The sequence below is a fragment of the Heliangelus exortis genome, chromosome 11 (genome assembly GCF_036169615.1).
Source record: "Heliangelus exortis chromosome 11, bHelExo1.hap1, whole genome shotgun sequence".
In the NCBI taxonomy this organism is placed as follows: Eukaryota; Metazoa; Chordata; class Aves; order Apodiformes; family Trochilidae; genus Heliangelus; species Heliangelus exortis.
Genome location: NC_092432.1, coordinates 20,208,858 through 20,235,678, shown reverse-complemented (window position 1 = coordinate 20,235,678; position 26,821 = coordinate 20,208,858). Strand labels below are relative to the sequence as shown.

The 26,821-nt window shown below is 41.2% G+C and overlaps 1 protein-coding gene across 6 annotated transcripts in view; it reads right to left on the bottom strand.

Moving 5' to 3' along the window:
• Positions 1 to 26,821, bottom strand: part of ATOSA (atos homolog A) — a 50,887-nt gene that overhangs the window by 19,781 nt on the left and 4,285 nt on the right. Inside the window, exon 1 of one of the 6 annotated variants that reach the window (XM_071755159.1) lies at positions 16,449 to 16,544. The exons of 4 other annotated variants lie outside the window; for them this stretch is intronic. In XM_071755159.1, the coding sequence (XP_071611260.1) occupies positions 16,449 to 16,515 (67 nt within the window). In that variant the 5' untranslated portion in view covers positions 16,516 to 16,544. Of the gene's footprint in view, positions 1 to 16,448; positions 16,545 to 26,821 lie in introns of those variants that run through there. One more of the 6 variants, XM_071755156.1, reaches the window with a different exon arrangement.

Here is a 26,821-nt window from a genome sequence, read left to right as displayed (position 1 = left end):
CAAGAGGAATTATGTTCCATTAAAGTATGTAAAAACATCCATGGTTTTAAAGAAAAAAATTAGAGTTTGATCAAGATCTCACATGCTTATGCAGACAGATCCTACCTCAAACACCTCCTTACTGTAACAGAAATGTGCACAGTAAGATGTGCTACCTGAAAACTTAAACCAGGGAATTTTCAATAGCAAATAACACTAAGATAGATATGCACTGTAATTAACATTAGCAGCACACCACGTAAGGCAGCAGACCTATTATTTGGATCTCTTTTCTAGAAAGAATCTGTATTTGATCAAAAGCTTCTGGAACTGACACAAATTGATAGATAAATTCCATAGCCTGAGTGCTTCTGCTGAGCTGGTTAGATTCAGGTAGAAAGCTCACCCCCTTCTTGCATTAAAAATATCTGCCAGCAAAGCTAATAATGTACACTCAGGGTTTTCACAGACATGCATCAAAAATTGCCATAAGCCAGAGACAGTCTACCAATGTCCAAGTGCAAGATTTAGTAAATAAGCAAGACCTAGTGAATAAAGTAAGGTGAACAACTCTGAAATAATCATGACTCAAGATTCAGAATACATTCATGATATTACTTCATGTAGATATAACTTTTAAATTCACTTTGCAAACACTGTCTCTGTTCCTGTATCAGACCTATTATTTCAGAAGCAACTAGATTCTTGCCTTAAGGATGGATGAGGAGAACCAAACGAGCTAGAGAGATATATTTGTGTTGGCTGCAGTTATAAAAACAAGATCTTGCTTCAGTATAAAATCTGCATCTTTTTAAAGGATGATAAACAGCAAGTCATGAACCATAAAATGCTACTGGTTTTGTAACAGCATTATAAAGACAGAACCAACACTTTAAAATTATGTCAGCAATGTAACAAACCAGGTATTTCATCTGGACTTAAATTTAAAACGTAGAACTGTAATGGATATAAAAAAACACATTTTCCTACAATGTTCATGTGGCATATTCACTTTTTTTTTTTTTAGCTCCTCTGGGTTTCTCTTTTAGAAACATCTAAGTTTTCAGAAAGGAAAAAACCTATAAATATTCACAAGCCTGGTAATTGTTCCTATACAACAGACACAGATGATGCAACTTGATGTAATTGAGGACAAGGGTGGAAAGACATTTATAGTAACAGCAAACTCAGTGTTTAGTTAAAAAAAGTCTTGCTGTGTGTGCTGTAACTATTTGCTTTTGTGTATGAATCAGCCTTAAGACACACATTATATATTGTGCATAGAATAACCTCAATCCTATAATCTTTTTATACAAATATGTTTATTATTCTGCTTCATCTCTAGCAACAGAACATGCAAGGACATAGCGTCAGCTTCCCAGCAGTGTCTGGGTTTTATTTCCCCTTAAAATAACAAAAAATCTAGTTAGTTGACACAAGTACATAGGAATCAAGCTAAACAAGGCAGTACAGCCCTTTAACCAACACACTGAAATTGAAGGTTATTGACCAGGTGGTCACAAGAGATAGCAGCAGATGCCAGAGTACTCTAGGCATTAAAAAGAGAAAAATATAATTTAGTCTGAAAACACTTCACAGAAACCAAAAGATACAATGCTGGAGAACTGACACCTGGATGCACACCATTTTGTCTTCCTTTGTCTCCTACACATACCAAGCTTAACAAAGAGTGATTTTCTACATCTTTTGGACAGAGAAAAGCACATTTAACCAGAGATATCAATTAAAAAAAAAAAAACAGTCTTCAAAGTCTTGACCTCCTCCGCACACGTGCCCAGTCACTGGAACACTGGAATGCAGAATAAGAACTCACCACCACCCCCAAAAAACAAAAGTGAAATTGGCTCCCATGCTAAAACATCTATGGAAGTTTGGTCCGTGGGTCTAGTGACTCACAAATCCATTTAACTAACCCAAGGACTCTCCTAAAACTTCACTTAATCCAGTTGTGCCCAGCCAACTCCTTTCCCAGCTAGGTCATGCCTGTGTGGACCAACTCCCTTCCCTTTCCTATCCCAGCACTTTCTGCACTAATTATTGAAAATGTTTTCCTGAAATTCATGTATTAGCATTTAATCTATTTTATAGGCCTAGACAGGAAACAAAGACATCCAGCAGCACGTAACTCATTGTCCTCCTGGCCCACCAGAAGATCCATCTGGAAGCTGCTGCCTTGTCCTGCCCAGGGACACTGAGGTCCCATCAGAGCTCCTCCAGCCCTGTGGCCTCCTCCCATCATGATCAAGCAGAGCTACAGCTGTAACTCTCTTAGTCCATACTTATTTTCTTGTCCTAGCACCTTTCATACTGTGCTTGACACCCAAATACATACCAAGACTGTTCTCGGAAGAGCTTATTTTGGTAAAGTGCCTTTCTTCAAAGAAAGACACATTTGTTCAACTTGAAGTATCCTTTAGCTCTGACCTCCACGTATTTGGAAGGCTCCCTTTTCACTGAGTCCATGAAACAACTTGTAACTACATTTAAATACACTCTATAGCAGTCCAGAACTCTCCTGCAAAATCTTCAGGCATCCATAACTGACTCTGAAGGCCACCAACTTCATCAGATTTCTGTTTCACTACTTAGAAAGTTGAAACCCAGTAAGCAAGACACTAAACAAAATAGAGAGTCATGATGCTCAGATTCCCAGCCCTGCTCCTGCCCCAGCCCAGCTGTCCAGCTGCCACTCTGCCACACTTGCCCACCTCTGCTCTCCGACTCCTTTTTGTCTTACATTTTTTTTCAAAGATTAAAAAGACTGCTTAAGGACTTGGATCTTATTTTTTTGTACTTTTAGTACAGGCAGTTCATAAGCAGATGCTTCAGTCTAAGAGTCCCACGGCAGGAGGGTTGGGTACCCTGGAGAAAAAGCAGCTGCACCGTAAGCATTCAAAACCCATCACCTCCTAGCAAAGACATCACTTTTTATTTTTAAAATTACAGCAAATGCTTTCTGGCCTTTCCCCATAATAGTCAGCTCTGAATAAGTTTTATTATCTCACTATCCCAAGGAGTAGGCTAAAGGTAATCCATATTTTAAAAGCAAGGCAAGAAACTACTCTAAAGGAAATGAAACACAACGTAAATATTTGACTAACAGCTACTCTTGTTGAATTACAAACACCTAGCTTTGGTTAACTAATTCTATGTTGTGCTTCACTTCAAAAGTTGCCCTTGAACCCCCCCAATTCCTGATTCTCTGAATAAGAAGTCATATTGTGTCTTCATATCACAAACCCATGATTACACCTGAAGTCACAGGCTTCAAAAGCCCCACAATATTAAGAACTGAAGTATAATTTAAGCTATCAAGAGTAAAAATCATGAGATGGTCTACTTGCTTCAAGCAGCAAACTGTTAATTAGGTTTACTTAATTTCAAGCAAAAGCAATGAACTGCTACTCACCTTATCTTAGGAATACAGCCTTTTTTTTTTTCCCCACACTGACTCCTGCCTCAGCTTACTCTTGCTGTCTCCTTGCTTTTTCCATGGTACCAAACAGAACCACTACCTGATTATCAAAGCAGTTCAGCTGTAGGCAGGAATTCATGGCATAGGAACTTTACATTAGGATGGATGCATCCCTGCTGTTCAAAGAAAACACAGTAAAAGCTATAAAAAAATAAATTGCAGGATCTGTTTAGCTTTGTGTAGGAAAACAGGAAGAAGTTCACCTGCTTTTGTGTTGTAATGGCAGTGTATCTTTTAAAAAACCAAACCAAAATTGAACAAAACCAAAAAACCAACACAAAGCAAAGCACACCACCTTTTAAGTAGGAGGGGATTTTTTAAAATCAAGACATGGCAGCTGATTATGTTACTCCAGAGTAATAAAAGTCAATCAGTACCAATCAGTGCCATCAGCTGCAGCACTGCAGTAACTCCTTGGTACCTGTGAGCTGCTGCTGGAATGGCTCTCACAGCATCCTGAGCTAATCCTAAGGCAGCTTGACTGTAAATAATGTTTCTGAAAAGAGACTGGTCTTAAAGTTGGGCTGGGAAAACCCCCATCCAATCCACATTTTACTCAAACTCTTCATTTTCGAGCAGCTTCACGAGTACAGAAATAAAATCCAGTTAAATTAATTTAAAGCTTAAATTTCCTGCAGAAACTACCACTCTTTGAGAGCATAAAATGCAGACTGTTAAACTGATCTGGGTGTTCCCATCTTGCTTCCTGCATTTTGGCTGACATCCTATTTTGCCATCACCATACCACTTACTGAGTCACTTTTCTTCCAACTGTAGCTTTCTATTTTTACCTAAGCAACAACAGTTTAACCTGCTGCTTTTGATTTTTTTGGCATTAAGTCAAACTGTGGATTCAACATTTGCATTTTGATCTGGAAAGCTGGTTGTATTTTCCCTTAACTGGACAAAGAGAAGAAATACTTAAGAACACATTATTTAAGCTGAATTTTCTAATTGCTCCACAAGGAAATAAAATTCTAAAGTAGGCCAGGCATTATTTTTCATCACCTGTATTTAGAAGGAAAGCACAAAAATGTGAAGTTTGAGTCTCATTTCAAACTTCACTTCACCAAAGGTTACAAGAGAACTTGTATATTCTAAAATATGTTCCACTGTAACCTGACATGGCTAAGCAAGGGCTGAAATTTCAGGGTAAATTGCTAAGATTTTAAGTGTTGCAACCTTTAGCATTTTAAATATAAGCCAGTTGGAGGAACAGAACAGTGTTCTGGTGATCCCTACACTTCCTAGTCAATATAACAAGGTACAAAAGATGTCACTTGTACCAACATGTTATACAGGACAGGTCCTGAAAGCCAAGAGGAGTTGTCTCAGCTAATGCTCATAGCAGTTTGTGGTTTTCTTTACATTAGTTTCTGAGATTATGATTTTGTGTGACTACACAACTACAAAAAAATCCCAAACTCTTCAGTTATATTCTAATGAAACAAATATGCCTATCAGGAACAGTAATTTCCAAGGTTTCCATTAATTCTTCCCCAGCTTTTTACATTATTCCCTGAGCTGGTTCTCTGCCTAAATTACATTATATTTATATTAGGACACGTTGTGGAAGGAAAAAAACACCTGAAGGTGAAAAAAAAAAAAAACCCAAACAAACCAGACTTTAAAAACCTAACAAAGCAATGGGATTTCTAATTCTGTAAAACTATTCTGTAAAATACTTCTGTAAAACTATTTTTTCAGGTATTTCTGTTAGTTTATAAAAGAAAACAATTAGGAGAAAACATTTTTTACCATAAGTAGATATCATGAAGTACAGAACAGACACTGAGCTTAAGTGGAATTAATAAAAGGGTTTATATCTAGCATCACTCTCACCATCAATAGGGTGATTTACCAGCCTTGTAAATACATTGATGCAAATTTTGCAGAATTATACTGAAAAAAATCTTGCAATACTCCTGTTTTAAATCCCATCCTGTTTCCCAGGAGGAAGCAAGGGCAATGTGGATATCAGACCTAGGCTATCATCACACTCACTGCCACCATCACGTGGAACTGCATCAAACACGCTCGGTTTGGGAACCTGAAGGAGCTGTAGGTCAACCCTGAACAGAAAACAAAGTGTACTTAACCTTACAGGATACACAAAAATTTATTTTTCAGGTATTTTCTGGAAAAACGATTAAGCACTTTTATATTAAAATACAGATTTTCCTGTAGGAGATTTCTATGTATACATTCAATCTTTTTATCCCAGTCCCCTCACTGCTGTTGGTAACTCTTTCACCTTTCAGCAAGCCTTCCTCAGCCAAGGGGAAACCTTGTGTATGGATATGAGGATGATGATGGCTGATGACCATCTTCACTATATTGTTGGTCCCTAATTCAGGATCCAGCTTAGCAGCACCTACAAGGCTAGAGACAAAGCCTGAAGGCTTTCAGCCACTTGCTCAGCTTCACGTTAGCTGTAAATACCACACAGCTCCATAGTTGTTGCTTTCTTTCCAAAAGAAACCCAACCTGAATTATCACAATGAAAAAGCACATGTATTTGGATAAATCTCATCTCTTTCTGAAGGCACATCATCCATCCACCAGCTGCAGCAGCTGAGTACTGGGAGGTCTAGCTCCATTTGGAAGCCAAGACATCCCTTCCATTAAACAGGTTAATGGCAGCTCTGTATTAAATTCCAGCTGTGACAGCATTTTTGTAATACATAAATAAAAATGTATGCCAGCAGTTTGATTTGAAGCCTTAAACACAATACAATTGAGTACGACAGACATAAGTTTCCTCTTTAATTTGTTTAACAATCCAGCTTGAAAAAGATTCAACTATTCGCAGATTTCTGCAGGGTTTTATAGAGAGATTGGTTTAAAGATGGAAAAAAGTAATTTGTGATAATAAATCACTCTCAGATGTTACTGGAAAACAACATGGGACTGTTTAAAAATCCTTCAATAGGTATTTCAATGCTTATGAAAGCTGCCAGAGAGAGCAGCCCTCTACTCAAAACAGGACATGCCTGCATCTTGCACTGATCAGATTTTTTGCTCAGGTGTTGCTCAGTTCTTCTGTAAATTACCAACTCCACAATATGCACAAGTATCTTTGGGAACAGCATTCATAGTGATGTAGACTTAGATTTACCAAAAAAAAGGTTGGTTTTTAAATATTCCCCACTAACACTAAAAATTAACCCATTTGGGGTATTTCATGCTTTATCTCATCGTCTGAAATACTTATTAGGCTTAGAAACTTTGGCATTGTACCTTTGAGTGTTCTTGTGCTTATTTTCCTGTTAATACTGATAAAATAACATGGGGAGAACCATAAAGTCATCTTCAGCTCTCAAAGACTGAGTTAATGATTTGGAAGAGTCACTGAGGGCCTGAACAAAACTGTAATTAATGGGAGCACACGAATCTCCTGCTGGGGAAGGGCAGGTGTGCCCTGTGTGAGCACAGGTTCCACTTTGGCTTCCAATCACCAGCCACAAGCTGGGATTCTTCTCCAAGAAGAATCTGAAAGAGACAGGATGGTTACATCACATGCCATTTGCTTCAGATTATATTCAGACCTCTTGAAAGTAAACCAGAGTGAATTTAAATAGTGCAACGTGAAAGCACTGACTCATTTTTGGGTGGAATCAGCAAGGTTGCCACAGCCACTGTAGCCAGGGAAACCCCTGGAAAAAAATACTATGTTGACTTACAGGATGGCACATTATGGAAACCCTTCACCAAGCACTCAGACTTCAATCCAACATTGTTGTCAAAGCACATGATGTTTTGTTAAGTACTAAAGCTCTCAGCTTTCCACAGGCTGAAAACTTATACCAGACAAAAGCCAAACTCAGGTGCCTACAAGCCCAAGCAATGGAGATCTTCAGACTCTGGAGCCAGGAACTACTTAATTTAATAAGCTGACTTAAACTAGCACAAAATAGATATCCCTGGTAATTCCTCCCTGCTTTTAGCCTCTTGAAAAGTATTTTTTCAATGTACAGAAAGGTATAAGTTGACTATTTGCAAAGACTACTGAGGAAACCTGTATTTTTGAAACCTCCTCATAGCTAGCTATCAGTATTTTTAATAGATGCTCCAATTTCTCTGTTTTACTGTGGTAATAAAAAGTCTCAAAATGACAGTAAGCCAGAAAAGGCTGTGGGACAAAAAGCAACAACAAAAAACCACCACCAACAAAAAACCACCAAACATCTATGGCCTAGTCCATTTTTTGGTAAAAGTAACCTGGTCTATTAAAAGACTATTAAAAAAAAACCTGTGGCCTCCCATGTGCATGATTAGTATGTCCTTTCTTCAGGGACAAGATCATCATCTAGATGTGTCACATCTTCAAAAGGTTTGGGTTTTGTTACTAGCATAACAAGTTTGGTAGGCGTGCAAAAGAGGTGCTATCAGCAACTTTCCAGCACAGTGATAAGCCCTGCACCCACCCAAAAAGCAACCCTTCTCCTTCAAGGGCATACAACATAATTCAAATACTCTGTTGTTGCAGCAGAACCAATAAAAACTATAATGTTATTAAAAGAAATGCCTCAGAATGCCAGCACTGTTACCCAGGTCAGCTGACATCCCTGTTTCAGTTAACTTGAGATCCAGCTTTAATTTTAAATTCTAGAAGGGATGGAAGTCTGTGCCATTTTCCATGAAGCTTAATAAACCTCAGGGGCCAGGAATTAAAAATCTGCAACTGCCTGGGCCATAATGAACTTTTAGTTCAGTACAAAGCATCAGAATAGTCATTTTACATGTCTAGACCTATTTCATCTGTGCAAGTACTGAATAGCATGATGGATGCAGGTTTTGTTCCTCTTTGTTTCCATGCAACTTGAAGAATTGCCAGGATCTAGCTGAGTGTCATTTATCTTGTAAGAGTTCAGATTTGCTTTAAGATTTTAATAAACAATCAGACTAATGAAACTCTGGAGCATTCAGACTTTGTTAGCTTTTTTCCCCCACATACACAAGTCTTGGAAAGTACCTCTTTAAAACCCGGGTCTGCTTGAACAGTGAAATTTCAAATAACTTGTTTGCTTAAAAAAATTTAAGTGCCTGCTTTCCCTCTCCCCTTCATCCAGCCATCCTGCCAGCCTCAAACTGTGGCTTTGAAGTCTTCCAGAAACATCCAGCCACTGGGCATCTCATGGAACAAAACAAGTTTATGACAATGCTAGATGCAAGCCACTTGTCTGAAGTGCCAAAATTAACACTACTAGAGCAAGAATAATAGTGGTGTGTTCATAACATATCTGTTCAAAACAATTCTCCCCTCTCAAGGGAAAAAGTGAGTTCATGGATGACTGTGCTGTTGCTGGCAGGAGTGCAGACAGGCAGGGGGAAGGCCAGCAGGCAAAAGTCTCCCTGCACAGCACTGACCTCGAGTCACCCGTTCTCCCTGGCCTCCACTCCAAGTTTATTGGTTGCACGTGTGTTTTGTAACACCCTGTACTGGGTATTCTTAGAACATACTTTCCAGAGAACCCGAAGGACAGGGCTCACCCCTCCACGACCACTTCCAACCCAATCTCACCAGCAGCAGTACCCTGCTCCTCAAGATAACCCAGCAGCTTACAAGAACAGCAAAGGATCCGACTTCTACGTTTGCATACTCTAAAAATCGGGTGGCCTGTGAGGCAATTGACTGAGGAAGAAAATTATTGGGAAAAACAAAACACTACACTAAAAATAGCATGCACAACAACAGCTTTTAAACAGCCAAAGCTCAAGGCCCTTCACAGCCCCCGTTGTATTCTGCACAAAAACAACCGACATAAGCAAACACAGATAAACAACAAAAAAAAAAAAGCACCCCGAGTTCCTCCTTGATAACTTGCAAATATATATTTCATCAGAAGTTCACAGCAGGGGAAAAGATGTTGAATTTGGGACCAGCAGAAAAGGTACTAATAGCCAAAGTAAATAATAAATGAAACTTAAATCAGATGATGTCAAAAATAGTTTCTTTTAGGGAAAAACACTCCAAGCTGCTTTCAGCTCAGAAATGCCAAGAAGTCACTATCTGCTTCACATTAGCCACTAGCATAGCACAGGCAACATCAAGAATTCACTCATGTTAGGTTTAATAGATTTAATAAATTGTGAATGCTCAAGTTGAGCATCAGAGCAAAAAAAGCCCCCCCAAAAATTACAGAATCCATGTGTCTGAAAGCTGTACCTTTTGTCAACCCTTTCAGTTACCAAAAAGATTATACAGAGGTTTTGTTAGAAATCAATAAAGAGGAGGGAAAAAAATATTTGTTGGAGGAAAAGCACCTTTTTTTTTTTAAGAGATAATGAAGAAGTAAGTGTAGAATAGCCAAAAAGTTTAAGTTTACATATGACTACATTGGCTATTACTGTAAACAGCTGGTTTTTGCAATCACTTATCTCCAAGAACGAGCAAAAACATATCTCAGAGATTTTTAGCACAGAACATTTTATTCTTACCATCTGAATTAGTAACTGATCTTGAAGAGACCAGAATCTGGCACGGGAATGCAGACAACAAGAAACCTGCCCTCTTTATCCCTAGAAGAAATGTACAATTTGGTGTACTCCACCCTCAGTGCTGTCTTGGATTCCTAGGAAATAACATTTAGAGAATTGCTTTCAGTGTGAGTTGGGTTTACTCCTGACAACTATGGAAAAACATGGTCTGAAATACTAAGATTTTCCTCAGAGATAAGTTCTTCACATTCCAAGCTCTGAGGAAGCTGGAAACATGCCCTGCCAGTGGGGACCTCTGGATGGCCCACAAGGATGGCACCCAGCCTTGGGCTAGCAGCTGGCAGTGCCTTACCTGCCTGCTTGGGGAGGTGCCAGCAGTGCCTGCAGCATTTCTTATGGAATTCATCACCAAAAACGTGTGAAACACACAGAAAAGATTATGCCTCGCCAGCACCCAGCCAGGAAGGAGGTACATCTGCTTGGTGCCTAATAGGAAAACAAATTTTCCTGTTATCTTTTTTGCCTCTCAAAACATCATCTTTCACACCAATGCAATTTTTAAGCTGCCAGTATCTTACATGCCTTACCACCATTCCTGTTGTCTCCCCCTCACTATTGCAGTAAACTTCCAATTAGCCTCTGATTAATCACTTGTACACCCCCTCCCCCCCTGTTGTCCTGTAGTCTGGAAGAACACACTTGCTGCAACACGACTCTGCTTTCAGCTTCTCTGTTACAGTGATAAAAGCTTGTTAGCCTGTAGCTGGGTGCATAAGTTTATCTGCCTCATCAGTATTATCCCTTTGTTTCTTTACAGCCCTCTGTTGGAAACCATCGATTTCATGTTTGATACTTGCATAAGGTCTGAGGTGAGGATGGTCTTCTGTTCCATGCTTGCATAATACTCAGCAAATGGGATACATGAATGTGTCTCTTAATTTATAGCACAGATAACAATAATCTTCAAGTAAGAACTCCAGGAATTGGCTTTTCTGCTCTTTAAAAGCAATATTATCACTGAGTTTTACACCTGGAGCCTGAAGAATTCCTTGATCCATCTAGACAAAGCAATATGACACGATTTTGGATCTACAGTTTGATAATTGAGTAGCTGGGTACAGATCTACACAAAGGAATTCATGCTGTAAAGCAGCCCCTGTCACACTGTAAGACCAACAGGCAGAGATGTACCTCACAAAAGACCAGCAAGAGCTGAAGAAAGAGCATGTTCTTCAAAGAATTTATAAAACAGAGTTACAACAAGTTATTTGTGCTTTGTGGGAAGGGACCCATGCTCAATAATCTACATGGGGCTTGTTCACAACTTTCCTAAGCGACCAGATCAAAATCTGCCTCAGGAACACTTTTCTCATGGCAGAGGAGTTCCTGTGCCATAAAATTTAGTGTTTTACCAACATTCCTTCAGGTGCCCTACCCTAAAAAGATATATTGAGCCTTTTGAGTTTCATTTTAGTAGGAACTGGAACTGTAGAGTAACTTCTCTCTAGCAGGTAAGGCAGCACTCAGGGTCCTTCCAGCATCCTGATCACAGCAGCTGACAGCAAGGACCTCAGCAAAAAGAGCACAGATGAAGTAAGGCTGCAGATATTACTCTAGAAGGCTCCCGTGTTCCACAATTGAACAAAAGGGGCATAGAAGGCCCAGCAACAAAAAGCTTCAGCTCCTTCTGTGATCCCCACCATCCTACAGCAACATTAGTCCCACCAAGATGGACAAACACCCAGCTGCAAGGGCAAGGCAGATGAAAGGCCACATCTACCCCACAAACTATGGGTTCTCCCTTGCTCCTCTGCACCACGTCCAGGCCAAACACAGAGAGCATCCTACTCCTTCACCCTTTATCTCTTACAGTGTTACTCTGCCTGCAGCAGGCAACCTTCATTGTTAAAATCAAGTCAAGCAAATAGGAGCCAGAGAGAGCTGCTCAGATTATAAACTTTTGTTATTTATACTAATGCTTTAGCTGCCAGGCTATTTAAAATATACAGTCCTTCAGACACCATTTAGAAAGATCTTCTAGGAACTAAAATACTCAAAGCCTGTAGGAATTCATATGCACATTCTCTTAGTTTACATTTTCTCCCCCTCCAGCTGGTCTGCTTTGCAGTTTAAAATTTATTTTAAAGTTGTAAAACCAACAAGTCATCTTCAGTTCCATAAACGTCACTAAAACTGGAGAGGAAAAAGTGCTAGTTGCCATGGCAGCAGTGAGGAGTCTCTGGGTCAGGATGCAGAGAACTTCTCTTGTTCTATCTGATAATTTGCATCAGAAGTTCAGCCATCTGTTATTAACTATTTAACAACAGTCTTGCTTGTTAGTGCTGGTGCCTGCTATTTAAATTTGCAGAATCTAACTCCCCACCTTCATCCCTTTTGTAAAGCTCCTAATTAATGTGACAATTCATCTAAGGGCTCAGTTATCTTTCAGGTAGGATGCCCACCATTTCCTAAGCTTGGTCAATATTCTCCTTTCTCACCAAGGAGAAGCTATACACTTATGCAGACACCATCTGGAAGCAGAAACTTTATTGTTAGACATCAATTGGAAAAGAATTTCATCAGACAGGGGATGATGTGGCTAAGCTGCAAGAGAGACCATATCTTCAAGCATACTGCACTATATGTTATACTCCCAAGTTCCACAGCATCCCTCAATCTTTTATATCCCATCTTCTCAATATTGCAGAAGAAAGCAGTTTTCAGAGTGTGAACAGCATAGACTCAACTACATGTTACTAGGAAGGAAACACTACCTTTTATCTTTTGACAAGAATCAGAAATTTGACTATTATATATATGTATGTACATGAAGAAAACAAACCTAGTTTTCACATTCCCAAGCCTTGAATTTTGGAGTTAAAAAATCTTTTCACTTATTTTGACTTAATTATCTTAATTCAAATCTCCATGACCTGAAGGAAAATACTGACTCTTTCTGAATCTAGTCCTGGGAGAACAGGCCACTCTTGTTTCTCCTCACTCCCCACGTTCTCCAAAGAAACTGGGAGGCTATACAATGACAAAAAGGGAACAACACAACAGTTTCTTTTACTCTTCCTAAAACTACTTCACACACAAAAGAAATAAAAAATCAAGGCTATTAGGTGCAAATAAGAGGCCTTCAGCAGGAAGTCCTTGTTTCACTTTTTTTCAAGGAAATGCTACATCATGTATGCTCAAAGCATTCTGTTCACGGGCACAGCCAGTAAAGCTCAGATCTCACAAGAAGAAGAAAAATCTGAAAAGTATTCATGGGGGAATATGGAAAGAGAGTTACAGAGCATCAGAACACTTATTTACACAACCAAATAACAAAACAGTACTTTAGAGGCTAGACTTTCATTCAGATGACAATCAGACAAGCAGCCTGTTGTAAACACCAGCAGCCTCAGTGTGGCAAGCCCTGGTGCAGAGACAGCACTAGCCAAGATGTCTTCTCAGATTCTACAAAGATGAGAGATCTGGTAGATAAAACCACATGCACACAGGACAGATTTGATAAAATGCAGTGGTTTAGAGACCCATGTGATGCTCTATCAAATCAAAAACCAGACAGTTTCAATACTTCTTGTTCCAATGAGAATAATGCAACTAAACAGTCTAGAAGTGTCTGAAAGAGGTGGTGTTTTGGGGTTGTTTTTTTTCCTGTATGTTCAGGAAAAGTCTCCATTACAGATATTCAACCTCACATGTGAAGGTTTGGTAAATTACATCAAGGGCAGCTTTCTGAGTATCAAACCATGCCAAATTCAGTCTTGGTTTAACTCCAAGAAGCTATGGGAACACTGATGGCATACCTAAGCCCAAGATAAACAGAGTCACACTGGTGAAGAACTGTTAAGCACATTTTCTGCCTACGTGTGAGGTACCAACTAATGCCACTGAGCTGCTTTTTTATTATCTCCCCAGAATGACTGAAAAAACAAGAAAATGAGAAACAAACCAAACGGTGCAAACGCACAGTTAATATAAAGCTTTTAAAGAATATTCACAAGGAGAAGAGATAGAAACACTCAAGAATTCAAGAATTTTATTTTTATCGAGAACACATTAAACATTAGATGTATAGTATGCAGGTTAAGTAGGAGCTGATCATTCTTATAACTTTATTACAACAAAATGCCAGTTAGAAACCACACCTGCAAGATGGAAACTTCTGCAGTACTCCTGCTAGAACAGAACTAGCTGTAAGGATACCTTAAAAAAGCACACAGGGAAAAAAGCGTAGGACTTGTTAGGAAGTATGCTGAGGTGAGGAATGTAGATTAAGAATCCCATTATTTTAATTGAAATTTTAAAAAAGACAAAACAAAAAGCCCAGAGCAAACTATTTTTATGAAGTCTGACCTCTTCTAATGCAGTTTCTTTCTGTATTCATCTTCTCTTAGTGCTTCCCTACTTCGTGTCTCAGAGCTTTGATGTTACAACCTGTTCATTGTCATCTAAGAGGTGGGTAATTTATCTTGTGGAACTTTGTCAGAACATGTTTGACCACCCAAAAATCCTCCTGCTAGCTAGTGAGGCTAACTCCAGCTTCAGAAGGTTTGTTTCAGTATTTGCAGTCCGGATTACTTAGAGGGTGGGGTGGAGGGGAAGGAATAAGGCTAGCAGACCAAAGGCAGAGAATGTACTTCTTCCTCAGAAATGCAAGGAGCTCTGAAAGAACAGATGAAATTGATGATGGTGGAAGCTCCTCGGGTAATTTTTCCAATGCTATTAACCTTCACCTACAAGGCCTGCCCTCAAGCAGTTAAACAGTAACCTGCAAAAGTAAAAGAGTTACAAAAAGAGACAATATATGCTTCTCATTGAAAAAATTCTGGGAGAATGGCCAGGACCATAAAATTGTTTTTAAACTTTATTTGGGAGGCTAAATGAGGGCATTACAACTCTCAAGCTGTGTAAAAGACTGCTCATTTTAAAATGGACACCAGAGCCTACTACAGAATTTAGAACACATAGAACAAAAGAACATTTTTTATAGTTTCAGAATTGAACTGTGCCACACAGCACAATTCAGCTATTTACAAGTTTCCACACTGTAAGTCATGTTATTAAGCTTTAATAGACTTGTGGTACTCAGAAGAATAAAATGTTACATAGGGTCAAAATTTAAAGGCTTAACAGAATTTCAGCCAAGGACCTAGTTTGCTTCCCTCTCTCCTAATATATGGCATTTTTCTACATAGCAAACTGACATTAACACGTTTAAAATTTAATATATGCAATTATGAAATGTCAATTTGTCCTCTCACAATTTCCTTACTACTTTATATAAAGAAATGCTTCAGTGATTCAAACCCAATATTCCCAACACACAGCACATCAGTAAAATTGTTCCTCCTCCTGTATCAGGAGGTGAACACCAGATGTCAGAAGTCTCACCTGAGCCAGAGCTCAGGTACTTTTTAGACCAATGCCAACAAGCTCTAGACCTAGGATGAAAATATACACAAGTACCTGGTCAGAAAAACAACTGCATTTTTAGAAAACAGGCTTGCATAAAAAGGAACAGAGAATCCTCATTTCATCATAGGGTTCAGTATGCTATTCAATTAAACATAGCATATAGTTGAGCAAGCAGTAAGCTAAGTAAAAATGTATTTTTAGTTGCCCCCAAAGCTGACGTATTTGCATCAGCTTCATTTGCCCCAAGATAAACAAGTAGTGGCAAAGGGCTGATAATGCTTTCATGCATTGTTTCTAGCAGAAATCAAAATACTGTAATAGTTTCCTCCTGCTGGTGAGAGGGAAAAAAAAAAAAAAGAGAGAAACTTGACCTACATAACAAGGCACAGAAGAAGCCCAGCCAGGCTTCGGGGTGCTTTTTGGGAGGGGAGAAGAGCTTTTTTTCCTCCATAGCAATGTAACTCCATCAGCTACATGTGGCTACGTGAGTATAATTGTTGGCAGCTTCGCCATTTAACTTCATGCCCCACTTTTTAAGGCTTAAAAACATGCCCTCCCTGTTCCAGGTTATTTAATACTCTTGCCGTAACAATGTAATGAATTAAGAGTTAATTTTTAGGCTGTCCACTGCTTGCTTTTAAAGGAAGGGCAAAAAGAAAAGACCGCAGACACCCAACCTTTCATAGCCTCATTACACGGAACGAAAGCAAGAACATATGGGGAAACTGCTGGGGTTTTTACAGGCACTATTTACAGACTAAGGAGAGCAGACTGCTGCTCCACCTCAACCGGACCGGCAAACTTTCCTATCGACGGATTTTAGACAACCTCTCATAGGAAAACTCCCAGCAAAACCTGCAGATTACTCTCACACCTACACATCCTGAACTTGTTCCACGCCCGGGCAGCCGGTCCGGTCCGGTACTACCGGGCCTTCCAGCCTCTCCCCCACCTCCCCCCCCCCACCTCCCGCCACCCTTCCCCTCACCCCCCCCCCCGGGGGTGCCCCTTGGCCCCCGCTGTCCGCACATCCTCAGCCACATCCTGCAGGGACACCCCGGGGCTGGGGCCCCGCACCGGCCCTCTCCCTGCCGGTACACACCTTCTCCGCGCCGCCCGGCGCTCCGCAGCGAGCCCCTCTCCCACAAAGAGGCAGAGTAGGGCCGCATAGCAACAGGCCCGGGCGCCCATTGGTCCCGCCGGGAGAGCGCCGGCCTCCGCCGCACGGCACGGCCCGCCCAGGCCCGGCCTCCCCGGGCAGCCCCGCCCGGGCCCGGCAGGTGACCGGCACCGGGGGAGAGGAGGGGAAGGGAGGGGAGGGGGACACCCGCAGCGCTGAGAGTGGGAGCGAAAAGGAGCCCGAGGAGCCGACACGCGTGGGAGGGCCCTGGCACCCTCCGCTGCTCCTCCGAGGGGACGGAACCCGCTGAGAGCCCACACGGGCTCAGGTCCCGCTCGGACGGAGAGACCCTGTCCTGTTCCTGGCCTGGCTCAGGAACAGCGTGGCCAGCAGGTCCAGGGAAGGGATTCTGCCCCTGTGCTCAGCCCTGGGGAGGCCACAGCTTGAGTCCTGTGTCCAGTTCTGGGCCCCTCAGCTCAGGAAGGAGATTGAGGTGCTGGAGCAGGTCCAAAGGAGGCAACTGGGCTGGGGAAGGGACTGGAGCACAGATCCTATGAGGAGAGGCTGAGGGAGCTGGGGGTGTTGAGGCTGGAGAAGAGGAGGCTCAGGGGAGACCTCATCACTCTCTCCAACTCCCTGAAAGGAGGTTGGAGCCAAGGGGGGGGTTGGGCTCTTTTCCCAGGCAACTCTCAGCAAGACAAGAGGGCACAAGAGGTCTCAAGTTGTGCCAGGGGAGGTTTAGGTTGGACATTAGAAAGAATTTGTTTAGGGAGAGGGCGATCAGACATTGGAATGGGCTGCCCAGGGAAGGGGTGGATTCTCCATCCCTGGAGATATTTCAAAAGAGCCTGGATGTGGCACTCAGTGCCATGGGCTGGGAACCACGGGGGGAGTGGATCAAGGGTTGGACTTGATGAGCTCTGAGGTCCCTTCCAACCCAGCCAATTCTAGGATTCTGTGATTCTATGACCCGACTGTCCCCAGCCGCCCCCCGCGGGAGGCAGGGCCGGGAGCAGACACGGCTGCCCGGGGCTGGGAGGGAGGGTGAACAGGCGCTGGGCTCCGAGTTCGGGGACAGGTTCCCCAAACCCGTTCAAGCACAGTGTTCACACACAGCATCGGCTCCCAAGGAGCGGCCTCGGAGCGGCAGTGAGCGCCAGGTGACACCTGGAGTGGAAAAAGACAACTGCCCGGCCACCCCCCTCCCTCCCCCAGCACCAGCTCACTGCCCGCACCACTTTTTCCATTGCTCCCGAATCCCTCTAACCTTGAGGCGTACACAGCCTGGAGGAAAACCTTGTGTAACTCTCCTTGCATTACTATAGCTCTTAAAGCTGACTGATGCACCCACTGCTTGAGTGTTCTGCCGACCCCCTCCTCGATTTGGGGACTAATTCATGAAGTCCTTTCAACAGAGCCCTCTCAAGACTGCTCATTTTATTCTAGGTGCAGCCTAAACAACAAGCTGTCTGCATTAAACAATTTCATCCAGTTCTCACCTGTTCACAAGAACTGAAGTCAGGTAACATCCAACACATTAACATAATCAGCATCAAAAAAATTATCACTTTCAACCAAAGCACATTACAAAAAAGGAATAAAGCTCCCATTCTGTAATTAGATGCCATGAAATTACTGGAAGTGCAACACAAACCAGACTTCACAACCACATCCAAAATGCAGTAGCCCTCACGAACCCATTCAAGAGCACTGAAATATGCTACTTATTTTACAGAACAATGACTTTCCCCCTCTCAGTGTACACAGCAATATCATTTAGCTGTGGCTGTGAGAAAACACAGGCTGCACCGGATTTGTCTGTAGACATTTTATCCGAGGAAAGCTGGATAACTTTTAGCACCATTTAAAGACTGTAAATACAGATAGTGCCTTACAGAAAGTTATACACAAAACATACCATTTCATTAGTCACTGACATTCAAGCTTCCTGTATATTTTATCTCAGTTTGCTTTCCAAGTATTTCCAAGTATTTTTCTTTCATGGAACATTTACTGCTACAAAAACACCATCGTTTACACAGTTGTCTGAAAAAGCAGTTTCAAGTTTTCTTAATCAAGCAGCCTCTCAGCCTTTGAAAAAAGTTCTCAGACTATTTTCTATGAAACAATTATTCAATATCTATGGAAGGAATGGGAGGGGTAACAGCAGTATTTATCACTCTGGTAAACGCAGTGCGTTTAAAAATTTTGCTAACAAGAGGCTCAAGCAACAACCCAAATCAATTTGGAGTCAATTCCAATGAGAGCTGGGGAAAAAAAGCCACCAGTTGCCTTTACACACCAACTAATAGTGTGTTAGTGCAGAGCAGCTGCCCCTGGATGACAGACATAGCTACTCACCAGAATGCTCCTGAATAGTGTCCCCACATTGGGCTACTGGAGTGCAACTACAGAGATCCTTTTCACACCTGATATTTTTCAAATACAGTAAAAGTAGGACAGCAGGTTGACACCCCAGCTTTTAAGCTTACTGTCCTAAGCCAGCTGCAGATACAGCTGAGCTCTGTGCATATTTGTGAAAGAACATCCCAGAAATTGGTGCATCTGGCTTAATAAAATGCTAAATTTAGAAACTACAATATTAGAACTTCCAAACAAACCCCACCTTGAAGCATGCTACTAATTAACGTTTGATCTTGTATTCCAAGTTCCAGTAGAGGCACAAAATACATATAACAGCAAGACATTGCTAGTGTAGCACATATATCTGTAGGACTTTATCCTAAGCTGCATATTCCATCATAAACAGCTGCAGTTAAAACACAACTAATACACTTGCAGTTTTAATAGTGTGCAAAATCACTGATAATAAGATAGACTGTATTTTAACCCACCTTCTGACACAAACAGGATAACAAAACAAAGCAAAAAACCCAATGAGGCATTAATAAGAGTGGATTTTATCCAACACGAACTTTAGGAATAAGCAGTCCTACACGTTTCATAAAGCAGGAAAACACAGCCAAGTGTAGTTCATCTATCAGTTCAACTACTCATCATTTCATCAGCACTTGCCAGCAGAAATAACTGGCATCATCCGTGTGTTACAAAACCTTCAGCCTTTGGAGGGCCATGCCAATGGACTGGATGTCTAGTAATGAACCAGTTCAGAGTAACACTCAGATTCCAGTGTTCAGATTCCCTGCTTTGTGCAGAAAAAGCAAGGTGTGTACATCACCCCTAAAGGGCAAAGCAACCTCGTTGTAAGGACAAGGTTAAAAAAAAAAAAAGCACATTTCTACCAATTCATTTCTTGCTTGAAACAATCATTCTGGATTGGGTTATGAATCTGCAGAATATTAAAACACTAAGAACTCATGCAGACAACACTATTCCTATTCTCCTCCTTCAGAGGCTCAAGTCCTCAGAACAAAGCTGATATCAACTCTTGATGCTCACAATGCATTTCAAAGAGCTGATAAGATGTACCATTCAGTCTCGGTGATTTATGCATAGCTTTTTTATTTTTAAAGTAAAATTTCATGAGTGAGCAAGACCAGTCTATAGCACACCTAGAAAACTTGAAAGTAGCAGATGCTAACAGTTCCATTATGATTTTAAAACAAAAATCAGTTATCATAAAGCTGCTTAACGTTTCATACGAGAAGTTTAACTGAGAATTAATACAATCAGCTTACAAAAAGTGTCCTAAAACATTTATGAACCTGTAGGCCATTATATATGCTCAAAATGAGGATGGCATGAAAGAACATACAATGCGTATCAAGCAACAACCTTTTCTCCTCCAACACATCCACAATACTTTCTCACAGAAAGTCATTAAATCAGTGAGACTATCAGTAGGAAATATCCAAAGACACTACAACGATAGCCAGTTATGCCAATTTTAGTGAAATTAATCACTCAATGTAAGATAAAGCAAATGTGTATTCTAGCAGCTTTATGCTGATTTTTGTCTTCAGATTTTTCTACCATTAGAAAGTACTCCTCCTATTTCAGCTCCCTAAGTAAGCCACCTGGTTACTGTAATTCACTTTTCAACAGGATGCACACTTTTAAAATAGCTCTTACAGACCCATCTTGTGCTAAGGTGCTATAAGCACTGCCTCAACATTCTACCAAGGGAGTACACTGCTGCTTTTCAGTATAACCCAGCCCTCTCCCCAGTGCCTCCCATGGCTTCTCCACAGTAAACAAAGTTTCTTTAGAGATTTGAATAGCATGTGTTTCAAAGGGAACAAGCTGTTTCCCCTTCAAAATAAAGCAAAACAAAGCCATACTTTGCATTAAGCATATGTAATCTCCTATGCAAGATTTCCCTTTTTAAAGAGTCATGCTTAAAAAATTATACAGCGGAGAAAAAAAGGATTTGCCTTTGAGGAGCATGAGTGCTGGTTTTAAACCCTTTCTCCTAACTGTGCACTCCCACTCTACACTGATCCTGATGATTTTGCCCCTATTCACTTCCTATTGGTAGGAAACTCCTCCTCGTTTGCTCCACGTCACTGAAATATTTACTAAAGCTCTTCTCTTCCTGATGCATCTGTTCTCTTATCCCCTAGCTCCAAGTCCAACTCCTTCAACAGAATTAAAAGCATGACTAAAAAAAGCTGTAACAAAAAAGAGCATGTAGATAGGATGTCTGAGTGGGGCTGTGCTGTAAATATCCAGAGCTAACACACCAAGAAAATGCACTGATATTTGTGTCTTTACAGAAAACTGCACAAAGCACCAACACATCAAAAACTCACTCTGCTAATGCAGAAGTTATGCATTCAGCAACTGGTCATTAATGACATTTCCTCAGATACTACTTGTAGAACCCTAGAATGTGCTGGGTTGGAAGGGACCTCAGAGCTCATCAAGTCCAACCCTTGATCCACTCCCCCCGTGGTTCCCAGCCCATGGCACTGAGTGCCACATCCAGGCTCTTTTGAAATATCTCCAGGGATGGAGAATCCACCCCTTCCCTGGGCAGCCCATTCCAATGCCTGATCACCCTCTCCAGAAAGAAATTCTTTCTCATGTCCAACCTAAACCTCCCCTGGCACAACTTGAGACCTCTTGTGCCCTCTTGTCTTGCTGAGAGTTGCCTGGGAAAAGAGCCCAACCCCCCCCTGGCTCCAACCTCCTTTCAGGGAGTTGGAGAGAGTGATGAGGTCTCCCCTGAGCCTCCTCTTCTCCAGCCTCAACACCCCCAGCTCCCTCAGCCTCTCCTCATAGGATCTGTGCTGGATCCCTTCACCAGCCCAGTTGCCTCCTTTGGACCTGCTCCAGCACCTCAATCTCCTTCCTGAGCTGAGGGGCCCAGAACTGGACACAGGACTCAAGCTGTGGCCTCCCCAGGGCTGAGCACAGGGGCAATATTCATTGAAATATCCATTGAAATATGAAATACTGCTTTCCTTCCCTGGACCTGCAGGCCACGCTGTTCCTGTGGTATCTGCACACAGCCCCTCAAGCCTCCAGACAAAGCTTTTTCACCAAACTTGCTGACCTGCCTGAAGGCAGGAGTGAGCCATCCCACTGACTTGGGCAAGTGCCCTGGCATGGAGAGCATCTCACTCACAGGAGTGCTGACCACAGTAGCTCTTCTTGCACCTCTCCTTCCCTTGACCCTCAGAAAAAAACCACCACCCTACCAACCCCCCCCAGGCTGGTACCAACTGTACTGAGGCTCTGGGCTAACACTCAGCTCTTTGCTGAGGTTCCCTCTCTGCCATTCTCTCACACATTATACCCAGCAAGATGATACTTGCACAGAACCCTGAGAAAGAACCTTAATTTACTGCGGCACAAAGTGTGAAACAAGCCACAAAAAAGCAACACTTAGCAACAGGTTTGGGAAACACATTGATTACTGCTAAGAGAAAAGTTTCAGTGATGATTAGCATGTATTACATACCTGGAGAGAGACTGGATGCCTTCCCACAAAAAAGTCAAATCAAAACAAATGTGTATGGGGGGACCTGAAGAACACCTCTTACTGCTCTTAAGATTATCCAAAGCTGTCCAGAGGACTTCTCAGTAACACTGTTTTGTTCACCTCTATTCTCAGAACACCCATGGAAGTGTTATTAGTATTTCACACGTGAAGTGCTTCCTTCCCCATGTGCTCATCTGCCTCCTCTGATTCATACACAGCTCTCCTCCAAATTATCCATGAAAACATCCTCATACTATCCCATTACATCTTTGCATTTTGAGTCAACAAAATGCAGTAATGTCCCCACATACAGCAATTTAAGTTTAGTCCCACAGCTAACATTAAACAATAATGCAACAATTGCTAGCAAAATAAATTGTTTGGGGCTATTCAGGCCTTTTAACAAAGAAAAAAATATTAATAGAAGAAAGTTAAGTATAAGCAACATTTTATTTGGTCAGAAAAAGCTTGAATTGTTAAGAATAGCTGAAGAATGTTCATGACAACCCAATTAGATTGTTTGAATAGCATTTATAAAAATCCCTTTTAATCTTGGCACAGTTATGCATGCATATCAAGACACTCTGCACGTGGCTTCATGTGTGAGCTTCTAGCTCTATCCATCCCACTCCTTATCAGACAAGCAGAAAAAGGAATATCTAATGAACATAAAGTCTTCCAAAGTCCAACTACCTACCCAAGTCCAGAGAAGCACTCTTTTGTATTTACATTCACCCAGGTTTAGAGACATCCTTAACTGCCTATTTATACAGGAAGTTTTTTGTACTCAGTAGTACAAAGGTAACTATGCAGTTGTACATTCACTTCTAAAATAATTCAAACTTAAAAACTGGCTTCTATCTAAACATTAAACACAAACGACCTGCAAAGACTGAACAGTTTAATACAACCTGGAAAGATGATGTTATGAGACACCTTCAAAAAAAAAAAAAAATCTAAAAAACATAGTTACCTAAGTATCACATCAGAATGGAGGCAAGTGGTTGTTATATATATAACTACAGTTAAACTGCAAGACCTTATTGACCAAAATAGTAGCTAGAAACTGTGTGACTGTTATCCTGGAATTGTTGCTGATAGGATAACAGGCTATGGCTATTTCACCACCATTTAACATTTGCTATTAGTAGGTTTTTGTCAAGACAACAAAGAAACACTTTGCAACAATGAAGAGGACACAGCAAGTTCTTCTAATAAATGTCATAGATCTGGTTTGTTCCCATCCCTTACTCTGTTTTCACAGATTTCTAATTTTAATAAATAGAATTCCATTTGGCAACGAGCTTGCATCTCATGAGAATCTGTATTTATAAATGTTAGCTTATTTTAAAAAACATTTAGAAGCTGGCAGACCTCAGATCCAATAATAGTTTCAACACTGCCCTTAGGAACTACATCCAATCTCATATGCTTCAGCCCAGGGATCTGATCCACCATGCCAAAGTTTCTCACTTCAGCAAGTAAGGAATAGAGGTCAGAGGATCAGTTATGTAGCCCAAGCCTATGGGCTTGGCATATCTATAGGCCCCAAAATATCAACTTAAATGCCACTCCAGCAGCATCTGTTTTAGCAACAAGAGCCCCTCTGAAGGCTACTAGTATGGACAACTCCAAGCAAACAAAAGGAAAATGGCAAAGTTGTTACTAGTGCAGTTTGCTCTCTCTATGAAGAACTCTCACACTTTTGACCATGGATAAAAGCAGCCTCCCAGCCCAAGAGCTACTTCTGTAACAGGAGGGCTCAGCTCATCATCAACACCGGGTACAAGTTGCAGGACAGGTAGGAAGCAGGTATTTAAAACCAAAACTTAGATTTTCTAATTCTACAAACAAATATCCTTAGAGATTTTTTTTCTGGGTTTTTTTTTGAGGGGGGGGGGGGGGGAACAACAACCTTAAGCTCCTAAAAAGTAAGTTCTCTTCTCTTTTTTTTGAGCAGAAATTTAGTAAAAGAACATTTATTCTCGTTGAAAGAATCTAGATGCTACACTCAATTGAAGAAAAAAGAAAAAAAAAACCCAAACAACAAAAACTATATTCCTATTTACTCCTCTTCATCTACTGCATCTGTGTTATCAGGACAAATCTGGTCACCCCAAAGATTAGAGCTAGATGGCTTCATGCCTTATAAACAGACTCTGAACACCATATCCTGACCACCCGCTAGCCTGGTTGTTGGGGTTTTTTTTTTATCCTAGAAGGATTTTAGCTTTTCTTTTAAAGAATAAGCCTGTTTTATCTGAAAACGAAGCAGACAGGAAAAGCAGAGAGGCTCCCACCCTTTCCCACCCATCAGAGCCGGGCTCCCTGGCCACACACCCCTTCCCACACGTGCCCTGCGTGGCAGAGCGTGTCTGCCCGCACGGCTTCCCCGGGGGCAGGAGCAGCGTCACCTCCAGCTCATCACCACCCCACCTGCACCCACCCCTGGCAAACAGGCCCCAAGCATTGCCCAAACACTTTTGGAGTGACAGCTCCACCAAGCAGGAAGCGCCTCATTTCCAGTTTATTACTTTGTTTACTGGCTACATGGAAAAGTTTAAGCATTTGGTGACGTTTCACTGGGAAAGATACTGTAAAATTAAAGCATCCGTATCACGGGGTAATATTGGATGCTAAAATACCACTCATCCTTTTTCAAAAGACATTTTCACTGCCTGATCCACATAATCTGCAGTACACCATTTCTGATAAAACTTCTTCCACCAAATCTTACACCATCTCTGATAAAACTTCCACAAAATCTTACACCATCTCTGATAAAACTTCTTCCACCAAATCTTACACCATCTCTGATAAAACTTCTTCCACCAAATCTTACCCCATCTCTGATAAAACTTCTTCCACCAAATCTTACACCATCTCTGATAAAACTTCTTCCACCAAATCTTACACCATCTCTGATAAAACTTCTTCCACCAAATCTTACACCATCTCTGATAAAACAACTTCCACCAAATCTTACACCATCTCTGATAAAACTTCTTCCACCAAATCTTACACCATCTCTGATAAAACAACTTCCACCAAATCTTACACCATCTCTGATAAAACAACTTCCACCAAATCTTACACCATCTCTGATAAAACTTCTTCCACTAAATCTTACACCATCTCTGATAAAACTTCTTCCACCAAATCTTACACCATCTCTGATAAAACTTCTTCCACAAAATCTTTCAAGGAGTTAATATAAGGCATGAAACTAAGCCTTGCTTTTAAAAACAAGGAACTTATCCAGATCTCCTAACTTCACAACCAACTCCACAGCTGAACTCCAAGTTCACCTCACTTCCCCCACTCCCATGCCTCCTCTTTCTTCCTCATAACACTTCAGAAGCATTCTATCCACTGCACATTAATCTCTTCTCCAGCTTTTCCTCAGCTATGTTTCCAACAGGAGGTAGTAAACAGACTTTTGTTGAACCCCAAAAGTTCTCTCTTTCCATACCAACCAACCAAGCACACGTGATGGAAGGAAGTCTCTTAACCCAGTTGCTACCAACAGACCCAGAGGCACACATCTGAGTTTGACTTGCAAAGGAGAACAGAAAAAGCAATCTTCAGACTGACTGTTCCTCTCTTGTAGACAGAAAGCCATTTCTTTAAATTAGGATAATCTCAAGGAGGGAATTAATGCTTCAGAAAGTAAGAGACAACAGCTTTTTGCTTGATTTGTAAAAGAAAACAGAATAGTGTCTACACACAGAGCACACTGCAGAGGAATAAACAAAGCAAGGTAATAAAGAAGGAAGAAAAGGCTAGAATAAGGTGATAAAAAACAACCAGCATGCACTTAGAGACAAACAAGCCTGTCTTCCTCCTTTAACTGATCATTCATGCAGTGAGGGGGAGGGAGGAGGAAGGAGCAGTAACTTAGCTATTTAGACTATAGTAAGACTTTTGATGTCTTGTAACATTCCCACAGTAAAACTACACTTTAGCTTCATGGAAACCACAAGATTTTTTCCAGTTGTGCACCAAGTGTACTCTAAGAGTACATAACAAGCCTTCCAAGTTTGGCAGTCAGCTATCACCCTGACATTATGCAATGTTTTCATTAACTCCGATGGTGAAACAGCGTGTTTATACAGTTTATGAACAAAGCTGAACTGGAAGACATTGCAAGCACTCTGCTATGTAGTCTGATTCTGTCTTCCAATCTCGATAAGCTGGCAAAGTGATCAGAAGTCATCAGAACGAAGTTCAATAGAAGAGAGAGCAAAGCTCTACTTGAGAAAGGAAACAGCCGTCCAAAGAGGCAACACGGAGCAGCTGACCAGGCAGCTGTACAGCAGAAACTAAATCATGATGATATCATGGATCAAAGCTAGGTAAGCTGATATGTTGTTACTGCAGAGGGGAAAAAAAAAAAAAAAAAAAAAAAGTACAACATCACTCCAAAAACACTGCATGTACGGGAGAG